General features: G+C 38.3%; 2 protein-coding genes and 1 non-coding gene across 7 annotated transcripts in view; 2 read left to right on the top strand and 1 right to left on the bottom strand.

The window, feature by feature from the left end:
- The window catches only part of zgc:173607, a 791,925-nt gene that overhangs the window by 581,187 nt on the left and 195,663 nt on the right, over nt 1-15,075 (top strand). The gene's annotated exons all lie outside the window — the stretch shown is intronic.
- si:dkey-30f3.2 overlaps nt 1-15,075 on the top strand; it is a 38,297-nt gene that overhangs the window by 15,159 nt on the left and 8,063 nt on the right. For 3 of the 5 annotated variants that reach the window (XM_068220465.2, XM_073947883.1, XM_073947882.1), the window contains one exon: nt 1,957-3,848. The exons of the other annotated variants lie outside the window; for them this stretch is intronic. In XM_068220465.2, the coding sequence (XP_068076566.1) occupies nt 1,957-2,567 (611 nt within the window). In that variant the 3' untranslated portion in view covers nt 2,568-3,848. Of the gene's footprint in view, nt 1-1,956; nt 3,849-15,075 lie in introns of those variants that run through there. 5 annotated transcript variants of the gene reach the window in all.
- Nucleotides 12,006-12,079, bottom strand: trnat-agu (transfer RNA threonine (anticodon AGU)). Its single transcript has one exon. It is a non-coding gene; the product is annotated as a tRNA-Thr (tRNA).

The raw sequence follows: 15,075 nt of genomic DNA, 5'->3' as shown, positions 1-15,075 counted from the left end.
TGCAACAAATGCTGTTAATTATGGGTAACCTGTAATGAACGCAGAATATTCCTTATAGGTTAACTTTTTAATACTTGTAAAGTGCTGTCCATTTTGACAGGAAGAAATCTGTTATAAGTGATTGTGCATTTACATAAATTCTGTGAAAACAAATGTTGAATGAGTTTGTTGTTAATACAACTTTTGCATTTTTTTTCAGTACGAAATAAGAATTAAAATCCTTTTAAGCCAAGTGTTTGTTCACAGCAATTTTTCTTTATTCAATTTTCAAAAACAGACAGTCTCACCCACACAAAATTGTATGAAAAATTAAATCTAATCTAAAATAATATTTTCTTAATATTCTTAAAATTAGAAATTTTAGTGGTGTATTAGTCTTAAAAATAGCACAACTATCTTATTGAATGTGCACAAATTTGGGCTTTATAGCTCTTACTTGTTTCTAGTAAAATCTTGCTTAAAATTAGTTAACATTTACTTGCCTAGCCAGAAGAAGATCGGTTTTCTTAAATTAAGACTTATAGTCTACTCCACAGTGTATTTTATAAGACAATTCATCTTTAATAGCAAAAAAACAAGACACATTTTCTTGAAATAAGATTTTTTTACTTTCTTAGATTTCAGTTTTTGCCGTGTACCAGTCAGGCACAGAATATACAATTATTCCCTGTCTGCTTTACACATTTTAGAAAAACATTTTGTTGTAATTGTGAATATATAGGAATAAAAAGAGGCCATTTACAGCTTTCAAATCTGTGTCTGATCAATATGACCAAAATGACTTTCATGATCAATTATGTAAGAAACTCTGAAAACTGGACTGACACAGTTTAAATTTACTTTAACTTCTATGTTAAGTGGCTTTGACACAATTTACATTGTAAAAGCACTAGATAAATAAGGATGACTTAAAGAGCACCTATGGTAAAAAATCTACTTTTTAAGCTGTTTGGACAGATCTGTGTGTTGGTATAGTGTATAGACCGTCATACTGGGGTGATATGAACACACCCAGTCCTTTTTTTTTCAATTTAACTGCAAAAAAAGGGTCGGCCAATTGGAGCTGTTTTCAAATCGATCGCACCATTACGTAGGTGTGCGATCCCCCCGCCCACCGAATTGATTGACAGCTGCGCGCATTAACATGTTCCGGTAGTCACGTGTTTATGTCAACAAGACCAGGCAGACATACGCCAAGCAACCGGGAATAAAAGGTCTGTTCTGTTCGCTAGGATCAGCAATCATCATCAAATGTGATTAAGAGTAAGTTTAACATGTTTAAAGTGTTTTAAAACAGAGTATGTGTGTAATTAATTACAGCGTTTTACTTCAGCTTTACTTCATCAGCACAGCCGCGTGTCAGAACAATTATAAAAGAAGACGCTTCAATCCCGGTTTGTGGAAGTTAAATCAGGTTTACTTTGTACATTAGCATAACAGATATCCACACAGTACTTGAGGTTAGCCTTAACTAAGCTAAGTGCGCTCTGTCTGTCTGCCTGCCTGCCTGCGTGTGTATCTGTGTGTGTGTGTGTGTGTGTGTGCGCGCGCGTTAACTTTGTAACGATATTGTGTGTGACTCATCAAGGCAACTTCACAATACTGATTAGTAAAGGTTAGTTCTTACTGTAGTATCTCACAAACGCTATGTGAGACCTTCTTCCTTTAAGTCTGTCTGTTGTCTGACGCAGCTGAGGGAGGAGGCATGTAGAAACAGTTGGCGGGCAGAACTTGGCTTAAAGGCACAGTACGACAAAACCACCCCCTGCTGGAAATCAGTATAAAACAGCATCTTGTAAAAGGTATAATGAAAAATCTGATGGGTATTTTGATTTGAAACTTTATATACAAATTCTAGAGACGCAAAAGACTTATATTAAATCTGAAAAAAGGGGTAACCTAGGTGCCCTTTAAGACTTAATGAAAACTAATGTTTTATTTTTTTTACTATTTTAGAAATAATTGAAGAGAACGAGGGGAGTAAACAGGAGGAACATCATGTCAAAATTGAGGAAAAAACTTTTTTACAGACTGATGACAAGAATCGTTTCACCTGCACTCAGTGTGGAAAGAGTTTTGGAAGAAAAGACATTCTTAAGATTCACATGAGGATCCACAATGGAGAGAAACCATTCACATGCACTCAGTGTGGGAAGAGTTTCAGCTTATCGTGGTCCCGTAATCTACACATGAGGATCCACTCTGGAGAGAAACCATTCACATGCACTCAGTGTTGGAAGAGTTTCAGCAGCTCATCACACTTTAATTACCACATGAGGATCCACACTGGAGAGAAACCATTCACATGCACTCAGTGTGGGAAGAGTTTCAGCTTATCGTGGTCCCGTAATCTACACATGAGGATCCACTCTGGAGAGAAATCATTCACATGCACTCAGTGTTGGAAGAGTTTCAGCAGCTCATCACACTTTAATTACCACATGAGGATCCACACTGGAGAGAAACCATTCACATGCACTCAGTGTGGGAAGAGTTTCAGCCGCTCATCATACCTTAATCAACACATGAGGATCCACACTGGAAAGAAACCATTCACATGCACTTAAGCCGCAGTCATACTGGACTTTTCTACCCATACACTTCCTTGCGTGTATTCCAGCATGTAGACTGTCTGTCTGTACCTGGGAGTATTTCATGTTGTCTCTGAGTGTACTGCATTCATTCATGAGAAAGACTTTTTTCAAACCAATCAGTGCGCTCTATTGTGTATTTGGGGCAACTTCATTAATATGTATGATAGCTTTAAAGACTGTTTTACCTGAAACAGTGTTCAGACGACAGAGAGACGACTAGTTGGGTTGCCAAAACAAGTGGGAGAAGAGGAATTGTTTAAAGTCAGTACTTTAATATCACTACAATATTATGGACTGAAGGATCTGCTGTAAATGCTGCTCTCTGAGTGTAAACATGTAAACGCGTTTTTTGACAGGATAGTCTACACACGCACATGGCTTTCTGACTTACTGAGTGCATCTCAGTTACCGAGAAATGCAGTTTTTTTTTCTCTTATACAATGTGCGATATCAAACATTCCACTGTCATTAAACAGTCAGTTACTGATGTCCATGTAAACAGTCACTGTCTTTCTCCCCTGCGTCTGTGTGTTTGTTGTGCCTCTGTGAAAATTTTGTAGAAATGTGTTGCGCTCCTTGCGTTTACTGTAAACACAATGATGGCAACTGAGAGAAGAACAGTTTCATAAACATCTGGCAAACAGCATCTCTGCTGCTTAAAATCTCTTTGCAAGTGATTGTACAGGTGTGGATACATCTGTACTCTACTCTTCAGTGTATTCATGTAGCTAGTGTTGTTTTCGATGATGTTCTTTGTCTGACTCCCTGAATGAGAAACAAATCATCTATTTATTAGTAAAGTTTCTTTACTTTTAGATTCAATTTTTTTTCTAGTTTACTACATTTACTGTTTTGAGTAGAATACAAACTTGATGAATATTTGATGATTTAGGCAGAGCGACAAGTATTTAGTTTTACAATATTAATACACTGTGATAATCCCAAGACTCCAGATTGGAATATGTGATAAATCCTGATTGGATGCCTGCATTACTCATCAATGGGTATATGAAAGTTGTTGTGCTAGCTACCCCTGGACGCTGTGGCTACTCAGGAGTCCACATGTCAAGACCTGCCATCTCATTGACTCTTTAACTTTATGGTTTTGTTTTGCATTACTTATATTATGTAGTTAAAGTGTTGTTGTGATTATATCCTAAGTTCTTTATCTTCATTATTATGCCTAGACATTTGTTGGTTGCTTTGATTGATTGTTCTGAGTTACATTTTATAATAAATCATTTGCATTCAGGCTATTTTGTTGTCTCATCTCACTTTTATGGTGCAACTCAAACAAGCGGGTCATAACACTTTGCAAAATGTGTCCGGTTGGTACCGAGATCTTGTCCTTTCAGTCATGACCATAGATGTGAGTAGGAACCTAGATTGAGTGGTAAATTTAGAACATTGCCTTTCATCTCAGCTACTTCACCACAACAGACAATCACATCAAATGCATTACTGCTACTCCTCCACTGATCCATCTTTTAATCTCACATTCCATTTTTCATGAAAAAAAAAACGCAGATAAATGTACTCCATTTGGGGTAAAGACTCTCCAAACTGGAGATGGCCACCTTTTTACCAGTCAAGCACCATGGTTTCTGACTCAGAGGTGCTGTTTATTTCCCTGCCATGTCACACTCAGCAGCAAACCGTCCCACTGCATGCTGAAAGTCCATGTCCTATGAAGCCAAAAAAAACAACGTTATCTGCCAATGGCAGAGACAGTCCTAGCCTGCACCTAAAATTCTGGCAGTAAAATTATTATATTTTTATTAGGTCAGCCTCAAAAATAACACATTTACTAAACAAAATGAATAAATAGATGGATGGATAGACAATGTAAGTAAGTAAGGGAAGTAGGATGGCTTGTTCAACCATATAAGGAGAAGCACTTTAGCAACGAGACCAGCAGCGTGTAAGTACATTTAGACTTGTTTTCAGTTGTTTGTGTGTAGTGCTAGAAATATTACTCACTGTTTCCTTGGTTACTGTAAGAGCTTGTGTGTGTGGATCACGGTCGGTTTTGCACCCCTCGCCTCAGTTTCTGTTGTTGTATTGTTGGAACTCTTGAGGCATGTCAAGCTGAATTCTATCAGCAAGCGCTCAGGGGTGTATATAAGCAGCTAGTCTCACTGCGTGTGAAGACCGACGAGTGTAAAGACCATTGACTCTACCTGTGCGACTCCACCGAGCAAAGACACTGACAAAGCACCTGAGTACTTTATTTATTTATTTTACTTAATCTTTGCACTTATTATTGTTTTCATTGCACTTTTATTATGTGTTAACTAATTCCTGTTGTTACTAACACTCGCAAAGCACGGAAGGTAAGCTGCAGGCATAATTATCACAACCTTCGTTCAATACATGCATCTGCTATTTCACAACTCTCTCCGTGGGCCTCTGAAATTGTCAATCTGCTGTTCACAAGGCAGATTTTATTACCTCCATAGCTACACATTCTGACTATAATCTCATGGCTCTAACTGAGACCTGGTTGAGACCGGAGGACACTGCTACACATGCTACTCTTTCTGCTAATTTCTCTTTCTCCCACACTCCTCGTCAGACAGGGAGAGGGGGTGGAACTGGACTATTGATTTCCAAAGAATGGAAATTTACTCAGAGATAGTCACTGGCAAAGATCAGCTCCTTTGAATTCCATGCAGCCACCATTATCCACTCCTTCTACATAAATGTGGTTGTCATCTACCGCCAACCAGGTACATTAGGTCACTTCTTAGATGAACTGGATGTTCTTCTCTCATCTTTTTCTGTTTATGACACTCCCTTGTTGGTGCTAGGTGACTTCAACATCCACATTGAAAAACCTCAAGCTACTGACTTCCAGACTCTGCTTGCCTCTTTTGACCTCAAAAGAGCACCTACTTCTGCTACTGATCTTATTTACACTCGACATTGCTTCACTGATCAAACACTAGTAACTCCACTACACACATCGGATCACATCCACAGGACTCCTGAGCCACCAATTACTCCAAAACAAGTTGCCTTTCGCAGAAACCTACGCTCTCTCTCACCCAATAGACTATCCACCATTGTTTCAGACTCTCTTCCTCCATCTTACAAATTCTCTGCACTTGATTTCTGACTATCTGCTGCTTCTGATGCCATGTAAAAACTTCAGATTTTAGTGCCTTGTTTTTCTAGGGGTATGATTCAGGCTTTTGGTGCGAGAGGTCCTGGGTTCAAAATTATGGCTTTTATAAAAAGGTGTTTCAAAGATTTCCAGTTTGTCAGCAGATAGTGTCGACACATAAAAAAATTCTTGCAAAGTGGCTTGCTGGTCTTGGAGTATGATTCTCGTTCATGCCATGACAAATCCCAGGTTCAAATTTCGGTTGAGCCCCTACAGTTGTCTGCTGTTTTGTAAGGGCGTTGTGGCTTACACAGATGCCTTTTTCTGAGAATGCCAGTTTGTCGGCAGATAGTGTCGCCATGTAAAGTTGCTGTTTTGCAGTGGCTCGTTGGTCTAGGGGTATGATTCTCGCTTAGGGTGCCCTTGATTTGTTAGAGAAAAATTTCTGACTATCTGATACTTCTGACGCCATGTAAAATGTGAACACTTTAGTGGCTCGTTGGTCTAGGGCAGGGGTGTCCAAACTCGGTCCTCGAGGGCCGGTGTCCGGCATATTTTAGTTTCAACACCAATTAAACACACCTAAACCAGCTAATCAAGCTCTTCTAAATATACTAGAAAGCTTCATGGAGTTGAAGTGTGTTAAAGGAAGTTGGAGCTAAACTATGCAGGACACTGGCCCTCCAGGACTGAGTTTGGACACCCCCGGGTATGATTCTCGTTTCGTGTGCGAGAGGTCCGGGGTTTTAAATCCCAGACAAGCCCTTGCAGGTGTCCTGCGTTTTACAGGGCATTATGTCTTTCATAAAAACGTCTTTCGAAGAATTCCAGTTTGTCAGCAGGGGTCCGTTCTTCGTATGTGGATTACTCAGTTAGCTGTATTTAGATATTGACGATTTAACACGATCCAGGATCGTTTCGTTCTTCAAAGTTGATCTGAGAGTTGTTGTCATAGCAACAGTTCTGCTAGGTCAAACCTGATCGGAAGCAGGTTAAATTCATATAAATAGGATTAGATCGGCTCAGTTCAAGCAAAGATAATACAGAAAGTAAGTACCGAATTCTAATATTTTCTTACAGTAGTAGTTACATTAACTTGGGAAAATGGTAAATATTTTTAACTATATATATATATATATATATATATATATATATATATATATATATATATATATATATATATATATAGTTTATAGTTACTAATACAATAAATACTGCCACCTGGTGGTGCAAAGAGAAAATGTATTGACATGAACTTTTTAAATTACTTTAGTACAAATTGTGTATTATAGAAATCCACAATATGTGACTTTTTTAAAAGCAATAATACATTTATGCAGTCATAAACATGTTTTGACAGTTAATATGCCAGTGATTTGATGCTTCACAAAAGTTGCAGATGCCTTATCAATATTAAAATGCTTTTGTAAACAACCAGTTTTTCTTTACACTGATTAAAAAACCGGCTACTATAATAAAGAAAATCTTCTCTAAATGTAGAACTAAATACACTGATATGCATTAAAATACATGATGAATACTCTTGTCTTGACACATGAAAGTGTAAAGCCTGCAGCTCAAAACAAATGTGGAAGGTTATTGCGTTTCAAATTTAACCAACTGTTTACTGCTAGTTTGATGTAATTTTGCTCACATGGACTATTGAATATTAATCAGATGATGTCAATACGCTGATGTGCCGTCAGCCAATCATGGCATTGCTGTTCATGATTTCGAGGATCGATAGATCTGTCCTTCACAACACATGCAGCGATCTCAGATCAGTTCATCCAGACATTCTAATCTGATTCGCGAACTTGTTTGAAGAACCAAATTAGCGAGAGATCAGTTATCGAGATGAAAAGATCCAGGATCTGCCAAATCATCTTAGATCATTTAAGCGAGGTACAAAGAACGGACCCCAGATAGTGTCACCACATAAATCATTCCTTGCATAGTGGCTTGCTGGTCTAGAAGTATGATTCTCAATCATGCCGTGAGAAATCCCAGGTTCAAATTTTGGTTGAGCCCTTACAGTTGTCCGCTGTTTTGTAAAGGCGTTGTGGCTTACACAGAGGCCTTTTTCTGAGAATGCTGGTTTGTCAGCAGATAGTTTTGCCATGTACGGTGCGATCTTGCAGTGGCTTGTTGGTCTAGGGATATGATTCTCGCTTAAGGTGCGAGAGCTCCCGGGTTCAAATCCTGGATGAACCCTTGCAGAAGTCCAGAGTCCAAATGAAGCAAAAGCTCTGCTTCAATGCTTCAGCTTTTTAAGGTATATTCTGACTCAATTGTTAAATGAGGATTTCTGACTTGTTACCTTGCATGGCAAATCCAGTCTCGAAAAGCATCAACTGCTATAGCTTGGAGAAGGGGTATACGTGTGTGTGGATTTCGGTCATACACTTTACATCTCCAGGGAGAAAAAAAATCCTCAATAGGTTTGAGGAATGGAGAATATGGAAGGGAAGATGAACAGTTACAAAACAGAATATTTGGAGAGTGACTACATGGATATTTCTTTCAATCCCCTCTTCCAGGCTCTGTTTTTACAAGAGCCTGGATCATACCATATTATACCATAAATGGTTACCCTCAGTTCTAGGGGTGTAACGATACACAAAAGGCACGGTTCGGTTTGGTTCACGGTTTTGGAGCCACGATTCAGTTCGGTACGGTTCGGTTTCTGTTTGCTGTGGGGTTAGGGTTGATGTCATGCTAACAGCAATGCTAAGGGACAATTCACTTAATAACAAGAACATCTTAACTTTTTCTTTATTAACTTTGTCATCGCATTTTTAGTACAGTCAGGATACCCGAGTAAACAACTAGAATTAAATAAATACCTCCAATATAGACTAGTCAGAATAAAAAACTATTCTCTTTAGTGCAGCCATCTTAACTAAGTAAACTAAAATTAAATAAATAACTGCAGTGTAGACTAGTGAAAGATCTTCTTCAAAAACACCATACTATCCACATTCTCCGAATGGAGAATATGGAAGGGGAGATGAACAACTAAAAAAAAATGAGTTGGCCGAGAACCAGTTATGAACCAGATGAGCTCTGATTTCTAAATTGCAATTCTGTGTGACAGGTGTTTACTCATGTGATGAGTTAGTATGCAAAGTAGGACAACTGACTTTAGAATTGTGAATGACAGTGTGTTCCTTGTGAAAACAATAGATTTTCTGCATGAAAACTGTGCAAAATGCAGAGAATTGTCTGTAGTGTTTTAAAAAAAGGTGTTTTAAACCTGCAATTTGAATGTAAAGCAGGAATTGTGCTTGTAGTTTAGCAGAGTTGGTTCATGGGGTTTGTTGCATCAGTTATATGTTGTAGTTATTGTGTCTGAAGTACAAGTAATTGTGTGTAAACAATTGGAATAGACTGTACTACAGACAGTAGGCCTACAGAAGTGCTTTGTAAAATATTTCAGAATATTGTTTTTATACAAAACAAACAAATACCAAATATATTTTACTGTATTTTCCCCATAAATACAGTATACACAGTGTACATTACAACCAACACAAAGTTGCAGATAACATGGTCTACATCCTCTTTTCTGTTTTGGTCTGGTCTGGCCAGGCAGCGGGGGAAATGTCACTTTGCATGGCGAATCCAGCCACGAAAAGCATCATCAGCTATAGCTTGGAGAAGGGGTATACGTGTGTGTGGATTTCGGTCATACACTTAACATCTCCAGGCAGGAAAAAAAGACCTCAATAGGTTTGAGGAATGGAGAATATGGAGGGAGATAAACAACTAAAAAACATGGGTAGGCAGAGAACCAGTTATGAACCAGATGAGCTCTGATTTCTAAATTGCAATTCTGTGTGACAGGTGTTTACCTATATGATGAATCAGTATGCAAAGTAGGACAACTGACTTTACAATTGTGAATGACTGTGTTCCTTGTGAAAACAAAATATTTTCTCCATGAAAATTGTGCAAAATGCAGAGAATTGTGTGTTGTGTTTTGAAAAAAATGTGTTTTAATCCTGCAATTTGGGTGTAAAGCAGGAATTGTGCTTGTAATTTAGCAGAGTTGGTTCAGGGGGTTGGTGCATGTTACAAGTTGTAGTCATTGTGTCTGAAGTACAATTAATTGTGTGTAAACAATTGGAAAAACCTGTAAGGTTTTGAGTTTTTTTAAGAAACAGACTGCTAAACAGCTCGCTGCGTAAACACTTGTAAATCTTAAGAAGAAGCAATTCTGGCACCTGTACATTTGGCACTACATGAACCCAGGATGTCTTGTTTACTAAACAGGCACTTTGACCAACTAAGCGACAGCGCTAACGCTGAAAAGGGAAAGATGATTTTGCACAAAGAAACTAAAAAAAGACAGCAAGTCTTAAAATGGCAACCAAAAGAGGTTGTTTAACTGTAAGAGACATTTGCCCGATAACAAAAATTGATGAAGAAAAAACAATAAAACACAAAAACCAGCATGTCAGGATGCAGAAAATGCTGACAAGATGGAAAGAAAATGGAAATCTGGACAAACATATGCTATCGGCCATTGAAAGATTTTCAGATCAGTAAAGCCACTCTCCCATAATCTGAGGGAAAGGTGCAGTTTGGATTTGAACCTAGCACCTGCTGTTCCCAAGACAGGTGCTCTGGCCAACTTAGTCTTAACACTAAAAGAAAAAAACAAAACGAAGTTTCATCTAAGACAGTGGGGGGGAGCAAAATTTACTGTGCTTTCTACTCAGTTACTTTGCACATGCATAAAGAGGGTTTTGTACGACAAACCCAAAAGGCTTGATCTCAACAATAGGTGGCAGTCACTTTTCCCCAAAACCACAGGTTGCCTTCGAGCCTTTTTTTAAGCCCACTCTGCCCTGCACCGCTTTCCAATCTCCCTTATTTAAAACAGCTCAATTAAGTCATCAGCTTCATTGTAGAGTACCCCTAGTATCTGAGCCTGCACTGCGCAATGAAAGAAAAAAAGCAAAACTGGATGAACAGATGCCTATAATGATGGAAACGCACCACTCCTAAGTCAGTGAAGAAAATGGATAATACTTGCGACTCGAACCCACAACCTTTGAATGACTCAGCTCACAGCCTAGAAGTCCACTGCACTATCCATTGCACCACAAAGCCTGAGTACTCTCTGACCCATAAAAGAACAGCTCACTGCAATCAAGTCACTGCTGGGATTCAAACCCAGGATCTCCGGTTTACTAGACAGGCACTTTGACCAACTAAGGCTCAACGACAGACAAGGACAATTTGTTTTGCCCCTGTCTTACAACAGTAGCGCTGCACGTGTGAATGTCTGGACTTGAAATATTAAAGTCCAATTGGTTACACATTACCCCACCATGCGATATAAAGCCATTGTCCAAAGCCCTCTTCAACGAGCAGCGTTCTAAAGGATTTGAGTTTTGTTAAGAAACAGACTGTCAGTGTGTTCCTTGTGAAAACAAAAGATTTTTTGCATGAAAATTGTGTAATATGCAAAAAATTGTGTGTAGTGTTTTGAAAAAAGTGTGTTGTAAACCTGCAATTTGAGTGTAAAGCAGGAATTGTGCTTGTAGTTTAGCAGAATTGGTTCAGGGGGTTGGTGCATCAGTTACACATGTTGTAGAAATTGTGTCTGTAGTACAAGTAATTGTGTGTAAACAACTAAGAAAAAACTGTAAGTCATCAGCTTCATTGTAGAGTACTCCTAGTATCTAAGCCTGCACTGAGCAATGAAGGAAAGAAGCAAAACTGGATGTACAGATGCGTAAAATGATGGAAACTCTTCACACCTAAGTCAAGTGAAGAAAAGGGGCAAAACTTGCGACTCTGGTGGGACTCGAACCCACAACCTTTGCATGACTCAGCTCATAGCCTAGAAGTCCGACGCTATTGATTGCACCGGAGAGCTTGCGTGCTCCAGCACTGTTCCACAGAAAGCACTTTTTGGTACTCTCTGGCCTATAAAAGCCAATCTCACTACAGACTAGGCACTGCTAGGGTTCAAACCCAGAATCTTCTGTTTACTAGAGAAACACTTTGACCAACTAAGCCACAGCGTCAGACGGGAGCTAATTGTTTAATCAAAAAAAGAAAAAAACAACTTACAGCGGTAGCGCTGCATGTGTGAATGTCTGGACTTGAAATATTAAAGTCTAATTGGTTATGCATTACCACACCATGCTTTATAAAGACATTGTCCAAAGCCCTCTTGAACAAGCAGCGTTCTTAAGGATTTGAGTTTTGTTAAGTACCACACTGCTAAACAGCTTGCTGCGTAAACACTTGTAAATCTTGAGAAGAAGCAACTCTGGAAACTGTACATTAGGCACTGCTGGGATTTGAACCCAGGATCTCCTGTTTACTAGACAGGCGCTTTGACCAACTAAGCCACAGTACCAATGCTGAAAACAGGGCAAGACGTTTTTGCACAAAGAGACTAAAAAAAGACAGCCAGTCTTAAAATAGCAACCAAAGAGGTTGCTATTTATTGATTAGCAAACCATGTTATGCCATACCGCTCAACACTGTGATGTAAAAATATGGGACAACAATTAGCTTTAAAAAGAAGACATAGCAAACATTAGAAAATATTAACAATAACACAAAATATTTTGCCTAATAAAACCAATGGCCTATACAGAAAATAAATAAAGTTATAAAATCCCATTCACTTTTTACTGTATTTAAATATTGATTAGCATTACTACAGTTATTTAGTGAAGAGCAGCAATCTCTTATTTTGTTTTTTGATAACAGAGGTGTCACTGTAATGCCTAGTTCAGACTGCGTGATTTTAGCCCTGATTTTGGCTCGCCGACAGGTTTTGAGAAATCGCCGACAAATGCCTGAAATCACAGGCAAATCGCCGCTCGTGCACGTGAGTGACAATCACACAGTATGAACTATCAAAGACGCGATCTGAGAGAATCGCCGATGAGTCGCCGATGCCTGTGAGATATTTGGCATGCTGAATATCTGGAGCTGTCGGCGATTCAAATCATGCCGTTTGAATTGAGTTTTGACTGAAAATAACATCAGCGTTCGCCTACAGCCAATGAGAGAGCAGCTTTCACTTGTGTGTGCGTGTGTGTACCTGCTGCAGGCCAGCGGGAGGCTGGGGGAGAAGTTAAAAGCGCTCTTTTTCGGTTTATTTGGACCCACGAAATGGAGGAAAAACTAGTGGAGGTTTGACAGGACTCAGGAGCAACCTTGTCTGTTTGACATTTCATACAGAAAGAAATTAGTTTATTATCAACGTTAAGGAGAAATGGCTAATTCCCTTTAAACCCAGGTGAGCAAACACGTACATGCTCTACCCCATTAAAAGCTTCTTTCTCATTATGTAGTTAATAACAAAAGATATACTACGTGTTTTTGGCTGAGACGTAGTTTGGACGAAGTTGTCAGCGATTCTTCCTATAGTAAAGTCATGCAATGTGAATGTCCCAGTCGCCGATCAATCTTGCAGTGTAAACAAAGCAGCAACGAAACGCTAGCCCAGATAGTCATGCAGTGTGAAAACATCTGTGACACAATCACTTTGAAAATCATGCAGTCTGAACTCGGCATAAGAATGCACAGATCAATAGGCTAATGAAAGCATTCGATTAGTTTAGTAACTGTTTGTGCTCATTTAAGAAAAAAAAATGTTGTGTTTTTAAAAATAATACAAGCAGTACAAACATGTTTACATATTATTAAATGTATGTGTCTGTTTAAACACACATAAATCCCCAAAGTATGCTAAACTTTCGCTCATCTTTAAATTGCGTGTACAGAAGCGGATCTGGGAACAGTATATCATACAGAGCACGTCCAGTAGTCAGACTGCATGCATACACTGATTCAGGGGTTGCGTCGATCGACGCACAGCTTTAACGGGAAAAAAGTGAATGCAGACATTTTTATTAACATTCTTTCAAGCCAAAATAAAGCGAAAGCACAATTCTCTTGCACAGCTCTTGCAATGTATATCACATTTGAGATCGGCTCTGTTTTGACAGTACTTTCACTATTCATAGAAAGTTTAAACATACAGGGCAACTACGGGGAAATACTTAAACTTGATGATAGCTGGGAAAACCGGAGAGTTGACAAGTATGTGTCTAGCTAATTAATGGCGTCATCGATCACGGATACAGTAAAATAATCATCTTTGTTGTAACATTACCTCTGTCTTTGTTGCGTTATTCCTCCTCTTCTTGTGTTTTTTTTTTTTTTTGCCTCCCCTGCGCACTAGACTGTTTGAGAGGGTTTGGGACGTTTTGACATATTGAGCATGTTGACCCATCAAAAAAAAAAAAAATGAACACCGTAGCAGGTACAGTCTAATTATTCAGAGGGGGCGTCTTAGGCGAGTAGGTTTTATTATTATTATACTACTACTACTTAGTAGGCTATGCACTATGCAGTTATATTAATGTGGGCTTATTCTTTTCTGAATTCATACCAACTTGTTTTAGGCATAGTGGAAGTTACTTTTTTTTCTTCTCCCATTTCTGGCGCCCCCCTGGCCGTACTGCGCCCGTAGCAATTGCCTATACTGCCTATGCCACGGGTCGACCCTGCTGTGATTGATAATGTGACATTAGAATTTAACAACTCATTCTTAAAGCCAAATTGCTTAATTTGTGAACTTTTTGTACTTGGGGTTTAGTTGCACTGAAACATGATCTTATGTCTATTTTCTCTGTCATTTTATCCAATACATGAAACTGCCAGGCAAGTTTCTTTATTCTGTAGCACATTTTATACACAATGGTAATTCAAAGTGCTTTACATAAAGAATGCAAAACTATTATTAAAATAATCACAAAAATAATCACAAAGAATTAAAAAATGTTTAAATTTTTTCACATTTTAATTTTAAATTAATTGAGTCACTTAACAACAGAATAGAAATTGATTATACAAAAATACAGTGGGGTTAGTTTGGACGTAGCACAGTGCTCATTAAGCAAATACACCGCTAGACAAAATGCTTATTGTGGTCCTTAATGTAAAGTTAACATTATGACAAGTCTTCACAAATGAAACAACACATGGGAAACGGCTTTAGCTTAAGTAGCTAATACTTAATTATACCTAATACTTAATAACTAAGTAACTAATGCAGCAGATTTACGCCTGTTCTTCTAATATGATTTTGCTATTTAGAGTTTGCAAATAACACTTTTTATGAAATTATGTTATTAAGGGGAAAGTCCGAATGTGCGAATATAAAACCAAATTTACTTCTATAAAAACATGGGAGAAATGTATCAATAATTCATGACTGCAACAGTAAGTGGAAAAAATGTAAAGAAAAAAAACTTTTGCTAAATTATGTTCCTGCTTTTGGAAATATTATTTTTACTCTTTATACAACGTAGTACTATTTTATTCTCAGTAACC

This window comes from Danio rerio, chromosome 4 (genome assembly GCF_049306965.1).
Source record: "Danio rerio strain Tuebingen ecotype United States chromosome 4, GRCz12tu, whole genome shotgun sequence".
NCBI lineage: Eukaryota > Metazoa > Chordata > Actinopteri > Cypriniformes > Danionidae > Danio > Danio rerio.
Note: the sequence above shows the minus strand (reverse complement) of the source record. Positions and strands in the feature narration are given on the sequence as shown.